This window comes from Scyliorhinus canicula, chromosome 17 (assembly GCF_902713615.1).
Source record: "Scyliorhinus canicula chromosome 17, sScyCan1.1, whole genome shotgun sequence".
In the NCBI taxonomy this organism is placed as follows: domain Eukaryota; kingdom Metazoa; phylum Chordata; class Chondrichthyes; order Carcharhiniformes; family Scyliorhinidae; genus Scyliorhinus; species Scyliorhinus canicula.
Window position 1 is genome coordinate 131,696,473 of NC_052162.1, and position 13,569 is coordinate 131,710,041.

The 13,569-nt window shown below is 51.4% G+C and overlaps 1 protein-coding gene across 1 annotated transcript; it reads left to right on the forward strand.

Annotated features, from left to right (window-relative positions):
- Nucleotides 1–8,542: 8,542 nt before the first annotated feature.
- On the forward strand, nt 8,543–9,798 carry LOC119952321 (zinc finger protein 239-like; the record flags this gene model as incomplete). Its single annotated transcript, XM_038775974.1, has 1 exon — nt 8,543–9,798. A coding segment is annotated over exon 1 (666 nt), but the record flags the coding sequence as incomplete, so codon positions are not given.
- Nucleotides 9,799–13,569: the final 3,771 nt, after the last annotated feature.

Sequence of the window (13,569 nt, forward strand, 5' to 3'; positions counted from 1 at the left end):
GCGCCAGAAACCTGGGTTCAATTCCCACCTTGGGTCACTATCTGTGTGGAGTTTGTACATTCTTCCTGTGTCTGCACAGAGTTCCTGTGGGTGCTCTGGTTTCCTCCCACGGTCCAAATATGTGCAGGTTTAGGTAGATTAGCTATGCTAAATTGTCCATGGGAGGGGTTGTGAGGATAGAGTGGGAGATTGGCCCAGGTAGGATGATCTTTCAGAGGGTCAGTGCAGACTCGATAGGCCGAATGGCCTCAATCAGCACTGTAGGGAATCCATGATTCTACATTGGATCCAATATACATTCACTCGCACACTGCAGCCTGACCTATTATGGGAACAGACACTGTTTGCTACTCTCCAAGTGAGTGAGACTTTCCTGTTTCTCCTCTGGGCCCTATCGCCACTATTATTGTCTGAGACCCCTGTGGTTTATAGGGTTTAACGACTATAATTTGATTAGGACAGAGAATAATATTTTTTAATGTTTTGTGTTTTTTATACGAGTTTTGTTAGTGATGACCTGCTCCGTTTATCTACACGCAGCAGGAATATAACCCTGCATCCGCTGCCTATTCTGGCGTAAAGTACGGCGTGACAACTAAGTAAAAGAACAAAACTGAGGGACAAAATCAAAAGGGGGGTGCTCCAAAAAGAAAGCAACCGGAGCACAGCCCAAAAGGAATCAGAAAGGAAACGGAAACTTAACAAAACCCATCAAATCACGGAACGCCTCAAGTGTGCCCGTGGACACCGCATGCCTCCGCTCCAGGAACACCCGGTCGCGAACAAGGCTGCGGAAGATGGGCAGACAGGTCGGATGACCCCCCTCGGTCGCCCGCTGCCTGGACCTATTAGCAGGTTTGGCCAGGCCCAGGAGCAGCTCACGAGAAGGTCCACTGCCTTCCCCACCCCCTTTCGTACCGGATCTCCGTAGATCAGGAGCTTGGGGCTGAAGTGCAAAGAAAACCTCAACAACTGTCAAGAAACCAAAAAGAGAGTGCAGCCTTGGACAGACAACATAAACGTGCTCCTCGGTCTCCGACAGGTCGCAAAAGTGGCAGGTCTCTGGGGAGGCCGTGTAGTGGCTTAACCTACTGGTTCACGGCAATGCCTTGTGCAGCACCCTCCACCCCAGGTCCCCAGGTTTTATAGGGAGGATGCCTCCGTAGAGGGATTTCCAGTGGAGGCCTCGGATGGCTTTGGCCACGCACTGGACGGACACCACTCTGCGCTCGGCTAACACATAGGGCATCATCCAGCCCACCCCTCCAACACCCAGCATGTCCCCAATCCTGGTCACCGCGGCATCCACAGCCCTCCACTCTGACAGCCACCGGAATGGATATTGGCAGAGGTACGGATTCCTGAGCAGCGGCTCCCTTACGAGAGCCACCACTCCTAACAGGGGAGAGCTGTGGGGCATCGCGATCATGTTCCAGACTTTGAGAAGGTCCTGGTACAAGACGGGAAGTGCCAACAAAGAACTCCGAAGACCCTGCTGGTCGACGAACAGGAGTTGCACGTTGTAGTTCAAGCCGTGAACCTGGCGGAAGAAATACGTCGCCAGGGCACACCATCGTGGAGGAGGCTCAACGTACAGGTATCGCTGCAGAGTCTGAAGACGTAGAGTCGCGATCTGGGTGCATTGGCATACCAGCGCCTGTAGCCCTCCGCAATCGGGAGACTCAAGACCTCTGCAGCGACCCTCTGCAATCCATTGTCCCAGAAGAACCGAATCAGAGTTCTCTGGCTGCGTGTGACAAAGTCAGGGGGAGGGGTCAAAGTGACCAGCCGATACCACAGCATGGAGGCAACCAGCTGGTTTATGACGAGAACTCGACCCCTGTAGGACAGCACTCAGAGCAGTCCTGTCTAGCGGCCTAGGCAAGTGGTGACCTTGGTCTCCAGTTCCTGCCAGTTTGCCGACCAGGCTTCCTCTGCCGGGCAAAGATAGACTCCCAAGTAGAGGATGTTGGTCAGGCTCCAGCTGAAGGGTCTGAACTCCTCTGCGGGGGTGGGGGGGTCATTTGCCACAGACCAGGAGTCCGGAACACTTAGCCCAGTTGCTCCTAGCAGAAGACGCGACAGAGAAAACAGCCTGGCACTCTCGCATCCTCCGCAGGTCACCGGGGTCAGTGAACATGAGGAGCACGTCATCAGCGTCAGCCGAAAGGACCACCACCATGCCCGGCTCGCGCAGAACGAACCCCGACAACCTCCTCCGCAGGAGGCGCAGGAAAGGCTCCACACAGAGAAAGAAGTTGGCCGGACAAAGGGCAGTCCTGACGCAAAGCGATTATCGTAAATGGTGTGGTCTGGGACGACGTAGGACTGGTCAGGGTGGATCATGGTGGACCATTTTAGATGGCCACAAGAGATCAGAATAAAAGTTCCTGACTGGAGTTCTGACCCCCTCCGGATCCGAGACGAGGGACCCGTCGTCGGCCAGCAGCGAAGAAACCCCAGTGAGTAGAAGAAGGGGATGCCGCAGAAGACTGATCCGCGCCCTCACGTACGCGCCGTGGGACCCGACAAGTTGCAGGTCCCGCAGTGTACCCTTCTTCTCTCTGTACACCAGCCCCAGGGCCGGGTCCAAATCGGGCTGAGCAAGACGTGACTCCAGATCAAAGACTTCTTCAGCCAATTTGGTGATCTTGGATTTCCGCCCGGCAGTAGACCCCTTCGTGTACCCCTGACAGAAGGCACGACGTGAGTCTTGCCCACGTTCCACCATCGCCTCAAGGAGGGGAAGTCACCCCGCTTCCTTCTCCAGCCGGCCCAGAAGCGGCGTAATGAATCCAGGAACCACTCGTTCTCCAGCAGCACATTGTTAAAGTGCCAGTACGCGGACCGTGTCTGAGTGCGGGTAGGAGTGAGCCCCGCTCACACCAGGTGGTGATCGAAGCACAGCACCTGCTCCACAGAGGCCGTCGGAACACTGGGCAAGTAAGTCTTAGAAATGTAAAGACGGTCGATTCTGGACGTGCCGAACAGAGGGCGCACAAACATGTACACCCGCGATTCAGGATGGAGAGTTCGCCAGACATCCACCAAGCTGACCAGGTCCCTCAACTTCACCACCGCCTGCATGTTCCGCTGGACTCTACCACGGTTCTTGTCCTGGAGGGTGCAATTGAAATCCCCTCCGAAGGCGATGCACTCGCCCACAGGGATGGTGCCAAGAAGAGTGGACACTTTGTCAAATAAAGTCGTCTGCTGCGGCCCGGCCCGGGGAGCGTATACATTCACAAAGTGAAGCACCACGTCTCCGTCGCGGACTGTTAAATGCAACAGACAGCCTGGCACTGTATCCTTGACCCTCAAGATCTCGGGCTGAAAATGTGGAGCCAACAAGATAGCCACGCTGCCCGATCGTGGGGCCAAGTGACTTATGAAGATCCCATTGCCACTTAGCTTCGTCCCCCGGAATGGTGTGGGTTTCTTGCAGGAAGCACACCACGCACTTTCCGTCCCGGAGGACAGCGAAGCACTGGAAATGGTGAAGCGCGTCCTTGCTGCCATGGATGTTGAGGCTGGCTATGGTTACCTCCATGTCAGTTGTAGCGTGTATCCTTCACCAACCACCCGGAACTCGCAGGAGGTAGAGGGTTGCCGCCCAATCCACTCCCTCAGGAGCCCCGCGAGGAACAGGACAGCTTGGTGCTGCCCCCCTGGTCCTGATCGAATTCCCGTGCCTCTCTGGCATAGACGTTGGTGGTCTTGAGGTGCAGCCCCAGATTTCGCCAGCTGTCCAGGGCTAGCCGCACACAGTCCTGGTGACCGTGATGCTTTTTCAAAAACGCTCGGAGTTCCCAGAGGGGATGAGGGGAGACTCGGTGCCGGACGTAAGGGCGCCCTCTGCCTTGCTGCAGAGAGGGACTAAATCCTCCTCCTCACCCGTCAACGAGCAGCTGTCCTCCTCCGAGTGTCACCGCCTGGCTCGAGTCCCCCGCCACATGGAGTGTGGCGGGAAAACGGTCCATCGGCTAGCCCTTGGCCCGAGTCGATCCCGCCCCCAGGATCACCCTCAGACAGGTTCCTCACAGGCTCCCCAGCAATTCAGGGTCTGTGGACGGTGGCGCCTCCGACCCTGACTCCGCGTCAATGCCGGGCTCTCGGAGAGACCCCGGAAGACCCCAGGAACAGCTCCGGGATGGAACCTGGGCTCCCTGGCACCGTCTGCTTGGGTGTTGCGAGCGGGGAGCCTTCCTTTCCGTCGCCCGCCCACGACCTGAATATGTAAGGGCACTGGGGGCTGCTGCTGGCCACCGCCGATGAACAAAACGAGGTGACCGGTGAGTAAAACTGCATCGGACGGAACAAGTTCTCGGGGGTCGCGTCGCCACCCGGCCCCGGGCCATCTGGGATTGTGGCGAGGCCGGAACAGCCTCCAGCTAAGGGCTGTACACAGGGTCTACACCGCCCTCCGGAGCACGTGTGGTGGTCTCTCCGGACCCCTCAGATTGTTGCGGTGCGGCGGCGGCGTCCCGAGGTAAGGCTGCATTCTCGGAGTTGGTCTGGGCGGGCACGAGATCAGTAGTTTTGACAGGGTCTGGATGGGCCTGGTCCGACCAGCGTGCCGTCTTTCGTCTGGCCTTTTCAGGCCATCTCTGGTCCAGTGGAGGCTCCCTCTCCCCCTCCCCAGACCACCCTCCCGAAGGCCGAGCTTTAGCGGCACCACCCCGGACCAAACCTCCCCCAGTAGGTTGAGATGGGGGAGGAGCTCGGTGGGGAGTCAGGGCGGGACGTTGGAAAGAACGACACGTTCGGCGGTGGCCTCCAGCGGGTCTACTACCACGTGTGTCCCGCCCACCGTGAGCCCCCTTTCCAGGACACGGTGGACCGCCTGCTCGGCCCGCAGGAAAAACACAGCCTTGCCGTACATCCACGAGGCGGCTACGAGGGTCCCACGACCCCGGCCATCACACGAGTGCACGCCTCGATGGTCATGGTGGGGTGGGCACAGCACTTAGAACATAGAATACAGCACAGTACAGACCCTTCAGCCCACAATGTTGTGCCGACCACTTATCCTAATCTAAGATCAACCTAACCTACACCCCTTCAATTTACTGCTGTCCATGTGCCTGTCCAAGAGTCGCTCAATGTGCCTAATGACTCTGACTCCACCACCTCCGCTGGCAGTGCATTCCACACACCCACCACTCAGTGTAAATAACCGTTTGGATTAAAATCCCCTCCCGAATCCCTCTCCACAGCATCAAAATTTTGTGGCGGTGTGTTACAGTTCACTCGGAGCCCCAGGTTGCTGTGACCCCATGCACTTTTACATGCGTGCTGTAGTCTGGAGCTAGTCATGGACGGTGATACAAAGACCAAAGAAAATTACAGCACAGGAACAGGCCCTTCGGCCCTCCCAGCCTTCGCCGATCCAGATCCTCTATCTAAACCTGTTGCCTATTTTCCAAGGATCTACCTCCCTCTGTTCCCCGTCCGTTCATATGTCTGTCTAGATGCATCTTAAATGATGCTATCGTGCCCGCCTCTACCACCTCCGCTGGCAAAGCGTTCCAGGCACCCACCACCCTCTGCGTAAAAAATTTCCACGCAAATCTCCCTTAAACTTTCCCCCTCTCACCTTGAAATCGTGACCCCTTGTAATTGACACCCCCACTCTTGGCAAAAGCTTGTTGCTATCCACCCTGTCCATACCTCTCATAATTTTGTAGACCTCAATCAGGTCCCTCCTCAACCTCCCGCCTTTCCAACAAAAACAATCCTAATCTACTCCACCTTTCTTCATAGCTAGCACCCTCCATACCAGGCAACGTCCTGGTGAACCTCCTCTGCACCCTCTCTAAAGCATCCACATCCTTCTGGTAATGTGGCGACTAGATGGAAGACGATCCCACTTTCTTACCAACTGCCCAGGAATCTCTCTCGTTCCCAATGCCGTGTGTTGAAAGGGTTTACAGGTTGACAATCAACCTGTTTGACCACGTTATGGAGGTGTTACCTTGGCCATCAAGCCCCAAATTGCCGTGTCAATAGGCGGAAGGGCAAAGGGGCAGCGGAGGGTTGAGAGGCTGCTGCCCCTGCATAGGTGGTCCTTGGCCACCCTGCCCCCCGGCAGAGGGGAATGCCCCTGGGGTGCTGCCCATGCCCACACCTGGGACAACCGGGCCCTGTATCCAGGTTCAGGGTGGTAGGGGGAGGGGGGGAATGGATGTGGCACCGCAACAGCTGGTGCCACAAGGGAAGGTGCTGCAGGGCAACAGCAGGTGGCGACTATGAGCGGGGCACCGTTCTTCAGCCCTGGAGGGGCCTAAAGCAATGACCCAGGCTGCCCCACAGCCGGTGAAAAGGTGGGCGGACGGCGCTCTTCAGCCCTGTTGGGGCCAAAACAGAACCCTTGGTCTTCACAGCAACCCCAGGTAGTCCCACTCCCACCTCAGGCAGAGGGGTGGGAGGACAGAGTCTGCAGTCCCAGGTGGTCCCACCTCAGGCAGAGGGGCGGGAGGACAGAGGGCAGGGTCTGCAGTCCCAGCTGGTCCCACTCCCACCTCAGGCAGAGGGATGGGAGGACAGAGGGCAGGGTCTGCATTCCCAGGCGGTCCCACTCCCACCTCAGGCAGAGGGGCGGGAGGACAGAGGGCAGGGTCTGCAGTCCCAGGTGGTCCCACCTCAGGCAGAGGGGTGGGAGGTCAGAGGGCAGCAGGAGTGGGGAGGGGAGGGACAGAGACAGGAACAATCAGCCAGTTAGCCTGAGCCTATGGCCGCTCTCACCATCTGTAACCGTCACAATGCCCGGGAGATTGACGGCAGCTCCCGACCAATAGGCTGAGAGGGGCGGGTCTGGAGGACCGACCTTGAGTGGCTGATCAACCAATCGGAGAGAATGAGAGGCGGGGCCCGCTGTGATTGAAGCATGCGCAGTGTGGGTAGCGGCGACGCAGAGGGTGTTGGGGTGTTTCCTTCAGATCTGAAATTGGTATGAAGCAAGTAACAATATGGAGGGAGCGAGAGATTGCGGGGGTGGGCGGAAACGTTATGTAAAGGTGTTGTGAGCCGCAATCCTCGGAAAAGAGCTCACTTGACTAATTTTGTTCTGAGCGGACCTGCAGCTCCTCATCGTCGGCTCGGGTTAACAGCCGCCATCTTTATTGGATGTGCATCAGGGCGCATGCGCGTTTCTCATCTTTGTCGGGGCGATGTTTCAATGAGTGGGAGGAGCTTGTTCCCCATTGTTCAGAATGGAGACAACTTGTCCATCAAACTGGATTAGTCCAGTGATGGATTTTTAATAATGATTATTATATTACTATAATTTGGGGAAAAGCTTTTTCAAGAAGATTCGCAGCTCCACAAAGTGTTTCCAACTTCTCAAACCAATCTCCTGAACAGGTTTACCCATTTATTTGACTAAAACGATGGTCCCTGGTCGCATTGTGGCACAGCGGTTAGCACTGCTGCCTCACGCACCAACGACCATAACCTTTATTGTCACAAGTAGGCTTACATCAACACTGCAATGTAGTTACTGTGAAAAGCCCTTAGTTCCCACATTCCGGCGCCTGTTCGGGTACACAGAGGGAGAATTCAGAATGCCCAATTCACCTAACAAGCACGACTTTTGGGAATTGTGGGAGGAAATCGGAGCACCTGCAGGAAATCCACGCAGACGTGGGGAACGTGCAGACTCCGCACAGACAGTGACCCAAGCCGGGAATCGAACCTGGGGCCCTGGTGCTGTGAAGCAACAGTGCTAACCATTTAGTATAATTTAGCATATTCCAGTTTGGGACCCGGGTCACTGTCCATGTGGCGGTTGCACATTCTCCCCGTGTCTGCATGTGTCTCACCCCAAAGATGTGCAGGGCAGCTGGATTGGCCACACTAAATTGCCCCTCAATTGGAAAAAATAATTGGTTATTCTGAATATATTTTTAAAAAAGATGGTCTCAATTAAAGTGGTGGGTTCCCCAGGAGATGGTTGACATTTCAGGGAACAGTAGATTAATAATGGACCGAGATATGTCTCGTGTTGTTGTATGGCACAGATTAAATATATTACTTAAGGCTCTGTAATAAAGTAAATTTATGATTATTTCTTGCCTTGTATTTTAAGACTGTAGCTACATTATAGATTTCCAGTCATCTCTTCCCTCAGAGGGTTGTTAGTCTTTGGATTTCTCTTCCACAGGGACCAGTTGTATCTGGGGATCATTAAATATATTGAAGCACAATTTTGACAGATATTTTATTGACAATGGAGTTAAGGTTATGGGGAACAGGTTGGAAAATAGAGAGAAAGCTGAGATGAGGAGGGATCTCTTCACTCGAGGATGTGGGGAAGCTTTGGAATTCTGTACTCTAGAGGAATGTGGAGCCTCAGTCATCAGGTATGTTCAAGCCAAATATTTATAGGTTTCTAGATATTGAGGGATATGGGGATCGTGTGGGAAAATGGTGCTGAGGTAGATCGGCCAAGGTTGAATGGTTGAACAGACTTGGTGGGCCGAATGGCCTACTCTTCCTCCTATTCTAATCTCTGTGTCCTGGTCAGGAAGCAGTGAGCTGAGCTTTGATCTGTCAATCAACATGAATCAGCACCTTCAGGAGAATTGGGAGGGTGGATATTAGATACAGCAGAGTGAGAATGGAGGGAGATTGTGTGGGATGGAGATTTACAGCTTTTGGAGAACAAGAGAGGAAATAATGTTCCGTAGGAACTCAAATTGTCTGTTCTGAATTTCCACTCTGCTCCAACAATGATGACTTTTGCAAATTGGTTTTAAAGGATATTGGAAGAGGAGAAATTATAGACAGAAATCTCAAACATCACGTTGCAATGTGACAAACTCACTCGACTCCTTCTGATCTGAATATCATCGGGCTCTGAATATCATCGGCGAGAAGGAGAAATGTTTGTCCAATCTGTCGGCTTCAACTGTGGATACATCAGTGTGACTGGAAAAGCACTGAGACCCACAAAACACACACACCCGAGTGAGAGTGTTCCAGTGAACTGACTGTGGAAAGAGCTTTAACCAGTTACACAGCCTGAAAAAGTATCACACCATTCACAGCGAGGAGAGACAGTGCACATGTTCTGTGTGTAGACAAGGCTTCCACTGATTGTCCAATCTGGGGAGATACGAGGAGACCCAGAACATGGAGAAACCGTGGAAATGTGGGGACTGTGGGAAGGGATACTGTTTCCCATCTCTGCTGGAGATTCATCGACGCAGTCATACTGGGGAGAGGCCATTCACCTGCTCCCAGTGTGGGAAGGGATTCACTCAGTTACCTCACCTGCAGGCACACCAGCGAGTTCACACTGGGGAGAAGCCATTCACCTGCTCTCAGTGTGGGCAGAGATTCACTCAGTTATCCAGCCTGCAGGCACACCAGCGAGTTCACACTGAGGAGAAGCCGTTCACCTGCTCTCAGTGTGGGCAGGGATTCACTCTGTTATCCAGTCTGCAGTCACACCAGCTTGTTCACACTGGGGAGAGGCCATTCACCTGCTCTCAATGTGGGAAGGGATTCATTTATTCATCAACCCTGCGGAAACATCAGCGAATTCACACTGGGGAGAGGCCATTCACCTGCTCTCAATGTGGGAAGGGATTCATTTATTCATCAACCCTGCAGAGACATCAGCGAGTTCACACTGGGGAGAGGCCATTCACCTGCTCTGAGTGTGGGAAGGGATACAGTGATTTATCGACCCTGCAGACACACCAGCGAATTCACACTGGGGAGAGGCCATTCACCTGTTTTCAGTGTGGGAAGGGATTCCGTGCTTCATTCACCCTGCAAAGACATCAACGAGTTCACACTGGGGAGAGACCATTCACCTGCTCTCAGTGTGGGAAGGGATTCAGTGATTTATCCGCCCTGCAGACACACCAGCGAATTCACACTGGGGAGAGGCCGTTCACCTGCTCTTAGTGTGGGAAGGGATTACATAGAAACATAGAAAATAGGAGCAGGAAGAGGCCATTTAGCCCTTCACACCTGCTCCACCATCCATTATGATCATGGCTTATCCAACAGCTTAATTCCGTTTTCTCCTTTGATCCCCTTTGGCCCAAGTGCCAAATCTAACTGCTTCTTGAAAACATACCCTATGCTGCTCTTGTTTGGCCTTGATCCGCATTATAACCAATTATTATTTGTTGATACACCGTTGTCAATGTACTCTGTCGATTATTCTTTTGTCTACTGTGTACGTACTGCGTACGTTCCCTTGGCCGTAGAAAAATACTTTTCACTGTACTTCGGTACATGTGACAATAAATATCAATCAATAGTGACCTCAACTATTTCCTGTGGTGACAAATTCTCACCACTCTGGTTGAAGACATTTCTCCTCATCTCTGTCCTAAATGATATACCCCGTATCCTCAGACTGCGACCTATGCTTCTGTACACTCCCACCATCGGGAAAATCTTTCCTGCATCTCCCTGTCAAGTCCTGTTAGAATATTACAGGTTTCTATGAGATCCCCCCCCCCATATTCTACTGAACTCCAGCGAATACAATCCTAACTGATACAGTCTCTCAAACGTCAGTCCCACCATCCCAGGAATCAGTCTGGTAAACCTTCGCTGCACTCCCTCTACAGCAAGAACATCCTTCCTCGGATAAGGAGATCCAAACTCCACACAATATTCCAGGTATGACCTCACGAAGGCCCTGTGTAACTGCAGCAAGATATTCCTGCTCCTGTACTCGAATCCGCTCGTAGTGAAGGCTAGCATGTCATTTCCCTTTTTTACCGCCTGCTGTACCTGCATCTGACTTTCAGTGACTGATGTACGAGGATACACAGGTCTCGTTGCACATTCCCTTCTCTTAATTTATGACCATTCAGTTTCGCATTTTCGCTACCACAGTGGGTAACCTTGCATTTTTCCAAATTATACTGTATCTGCCATTCATTTGCCCACTCACTCAACTAGTCCAAATCACTCTGAAGGATCTCTGCAATCTCCTCATGGCTCACCCTCCCACGCAACTTGTCATATGCAAATTTGGAGATATTGCATTTTGTTCCCTCATCTAAATCGTTAATATATATAGGGTGGTGCAGTGGTTAGCACTGCTGTATCACGGAGCTGAGGACCAGGGTTCAATCCTGGCCCCGGATCACAGTGCGTGTGGAGACAAGTTTTCCCTGTGTCTGTGTGTTCTAACCCCCATAATCCAATGATGTGCTGGGTAGGTGAATTGGCCGCGCTAAATTGCCCCTTAACTGGAAAAAAGGAATTGGGTACTTTAAATTTGAAAAACATATTTAATTAATGTATCTTGTGAATATGTGGGGTCCTTGCACCGATACCTCTGGTACCCCGCTAATCACTGCCTGCCAATTTGAAAAAGACCCATTAATTCCTACTCTTTGTTTCCTGTCTGCCAACCAGTTTTCTATCCATCCCAATACACTACCCCTAATCCCATGTGCTTTAATTTTACACACTAATCTCTTGTGCGGGACTTTTGTCGAAAACCATCTGAAAGTCCAAATATACCACATCCACTGGCTCCCCCTCATCAACTCTACCAGTTACACCCTCGAAGAATTCCAGTAGATTTGTCCAGCTTGATTTCCCCTTCATAAATCCATGCTGACTCTCCGATTCTGCCACTGTTTTCTAAGTGCTTTGCTATAAAATATTTGACAACGGATTAGAGAATTTCCCCCACTGCCGATGTCAGGCTTACTGGTCTATAATTCCCTGTTTTCTCTCTAACTCCCTTTTTAAATAGTGGAGTTACGAAAGCCACCCTCCAATCTGCAGGAACTGGTCAAGAGTCTATCAAATCCTAGAAGATATTCACCAATGCATCCACTATGTAGAGCCATTTATTTAAGTACTTTGGGATGCAGATTATCAGGCTCTGGGGATTTATCAGCACAGGAGTGAGCACTTTTGCTTCACAGTGCCAGGATCCCAGGTTCGATTCCTTGCTTGGGTCACTGTCTGTGCTGAGTCTGCACGTTCTCCCCGTGTCTGCGTGGGTTCCCTCCCGGTGATTCGGTTTCCTCCCACAAGTCCCAAAAGATGTGCTGTTAGGCGAATTGAACATTCCAAATCCTCCCTCAGTGTACCCGGACAGTGTTAATGTAAGCCTACTTGTGACAAGAATAAAGATTATTATTATTATTATTATCCAGTACTACCACTGCACTTTTCCTTTTTGTCTGTCCTTCCTAAATACGGAATATATTCAGTTCCCATCCCTGGTCATCCTGCAGCCATGTCTCTATAATCCTGATTATCTCACACCTGTTTATGTCTATTTACACAATTCACCTGGTTATCCAGTCTGCAGTCACACCAGGGAGTTCACATTGGGGAGAGGCCGTCCACCTGCTCTCAATGTGCAAAGGGATTTTGTAATTCATCGCACTTTCTGAGACACCAATAAGTTCACAACTGATTACAGGGATTGGATTCCGTTGGTATTGTTTCTGTCCTCAATTACATTCAGGACTGCATTTTGTTCATTCTGCTGGTCAATGGGCCGGTCTTCCGGCTTCGCGTCCAGTGGGCTGATTCTCTCTGAGCCTTCTTGCAAATATCTGGTTGCACATTTCACAAGGATCAAAGAGTGAAAGGGAGTTTGGAGGTTAGAAGATTATTTCATGACCATTTCTGTTTGGAAACCCCAAAAATCATGCCACATTGCCATGAAGATGGGTTATGGTGGTTACATGGTTCTTTTGTTTAATTTATCTTGGTGTTTCTCACAGAAGAAAACTATCAAGGTATGAGAGCATGTTGTCTGAGGTGCACTGGGAAACTACATTAAATACTATGGTGGGAGACAGGCAATCACTAATATTTAAGGAATTATTACAGATTTACACGGGGATCGGTTAGCTCAGTTGACTGGATGGCTGGTTTGTGTGAGTGACACCAACAGCACAAGTTAAATTCCCATACTGGCTGAGGTTAGCCATGGTCTGTGTCAGTATTTATGCTCCACATGAGCCTCCACCCACCCCTCTACATCTCCCACATCAGCATCTCCTATTCTTTCTCCCTCAGGTATGTATCTAGTTTTACGTTCAATGGATTCATGCTGTTCACCTCAACCACTTGCTGTGGTAGTGAGTTCCACATTCTCATCACTCGCTGGATAAAGAGGTTTCTACTGAAATTCCTACTGGATTATTGAATCCCTTCATAGTCTTATAGATTTGCATCAGGTCATCCATCAGTCTTCTCTTTTCCAGAAAAAAGCAGCCCCAGCCTTTCCTGAGTGTTAAATGCTCTCAGTTCTGTATATTATGAATCTTTGTTACACCTTCTCCAGTGTCTCTATTTCCTTTTTCTAAATGGAGATCACCAATGTTGACAGAGCTCCCAGTGTAGTCTGACACTGGGTCGAAACAAGTTGAACATTTCCTCTATGCTTTTCAATTCTATCCCTCCAGAATGGACCATTATATACGGGCTTCACACTTTAGGAAAGATGTGAAGTTCTTAGTGAGGGTGTAGAGAACATTTACAAGAATGGCACCAGAAATGAGGGACTCCAGTTAGTTGGAGTGACTGGAGCAGCTGAATTTCTCTCCAGAGATCACAGCATCT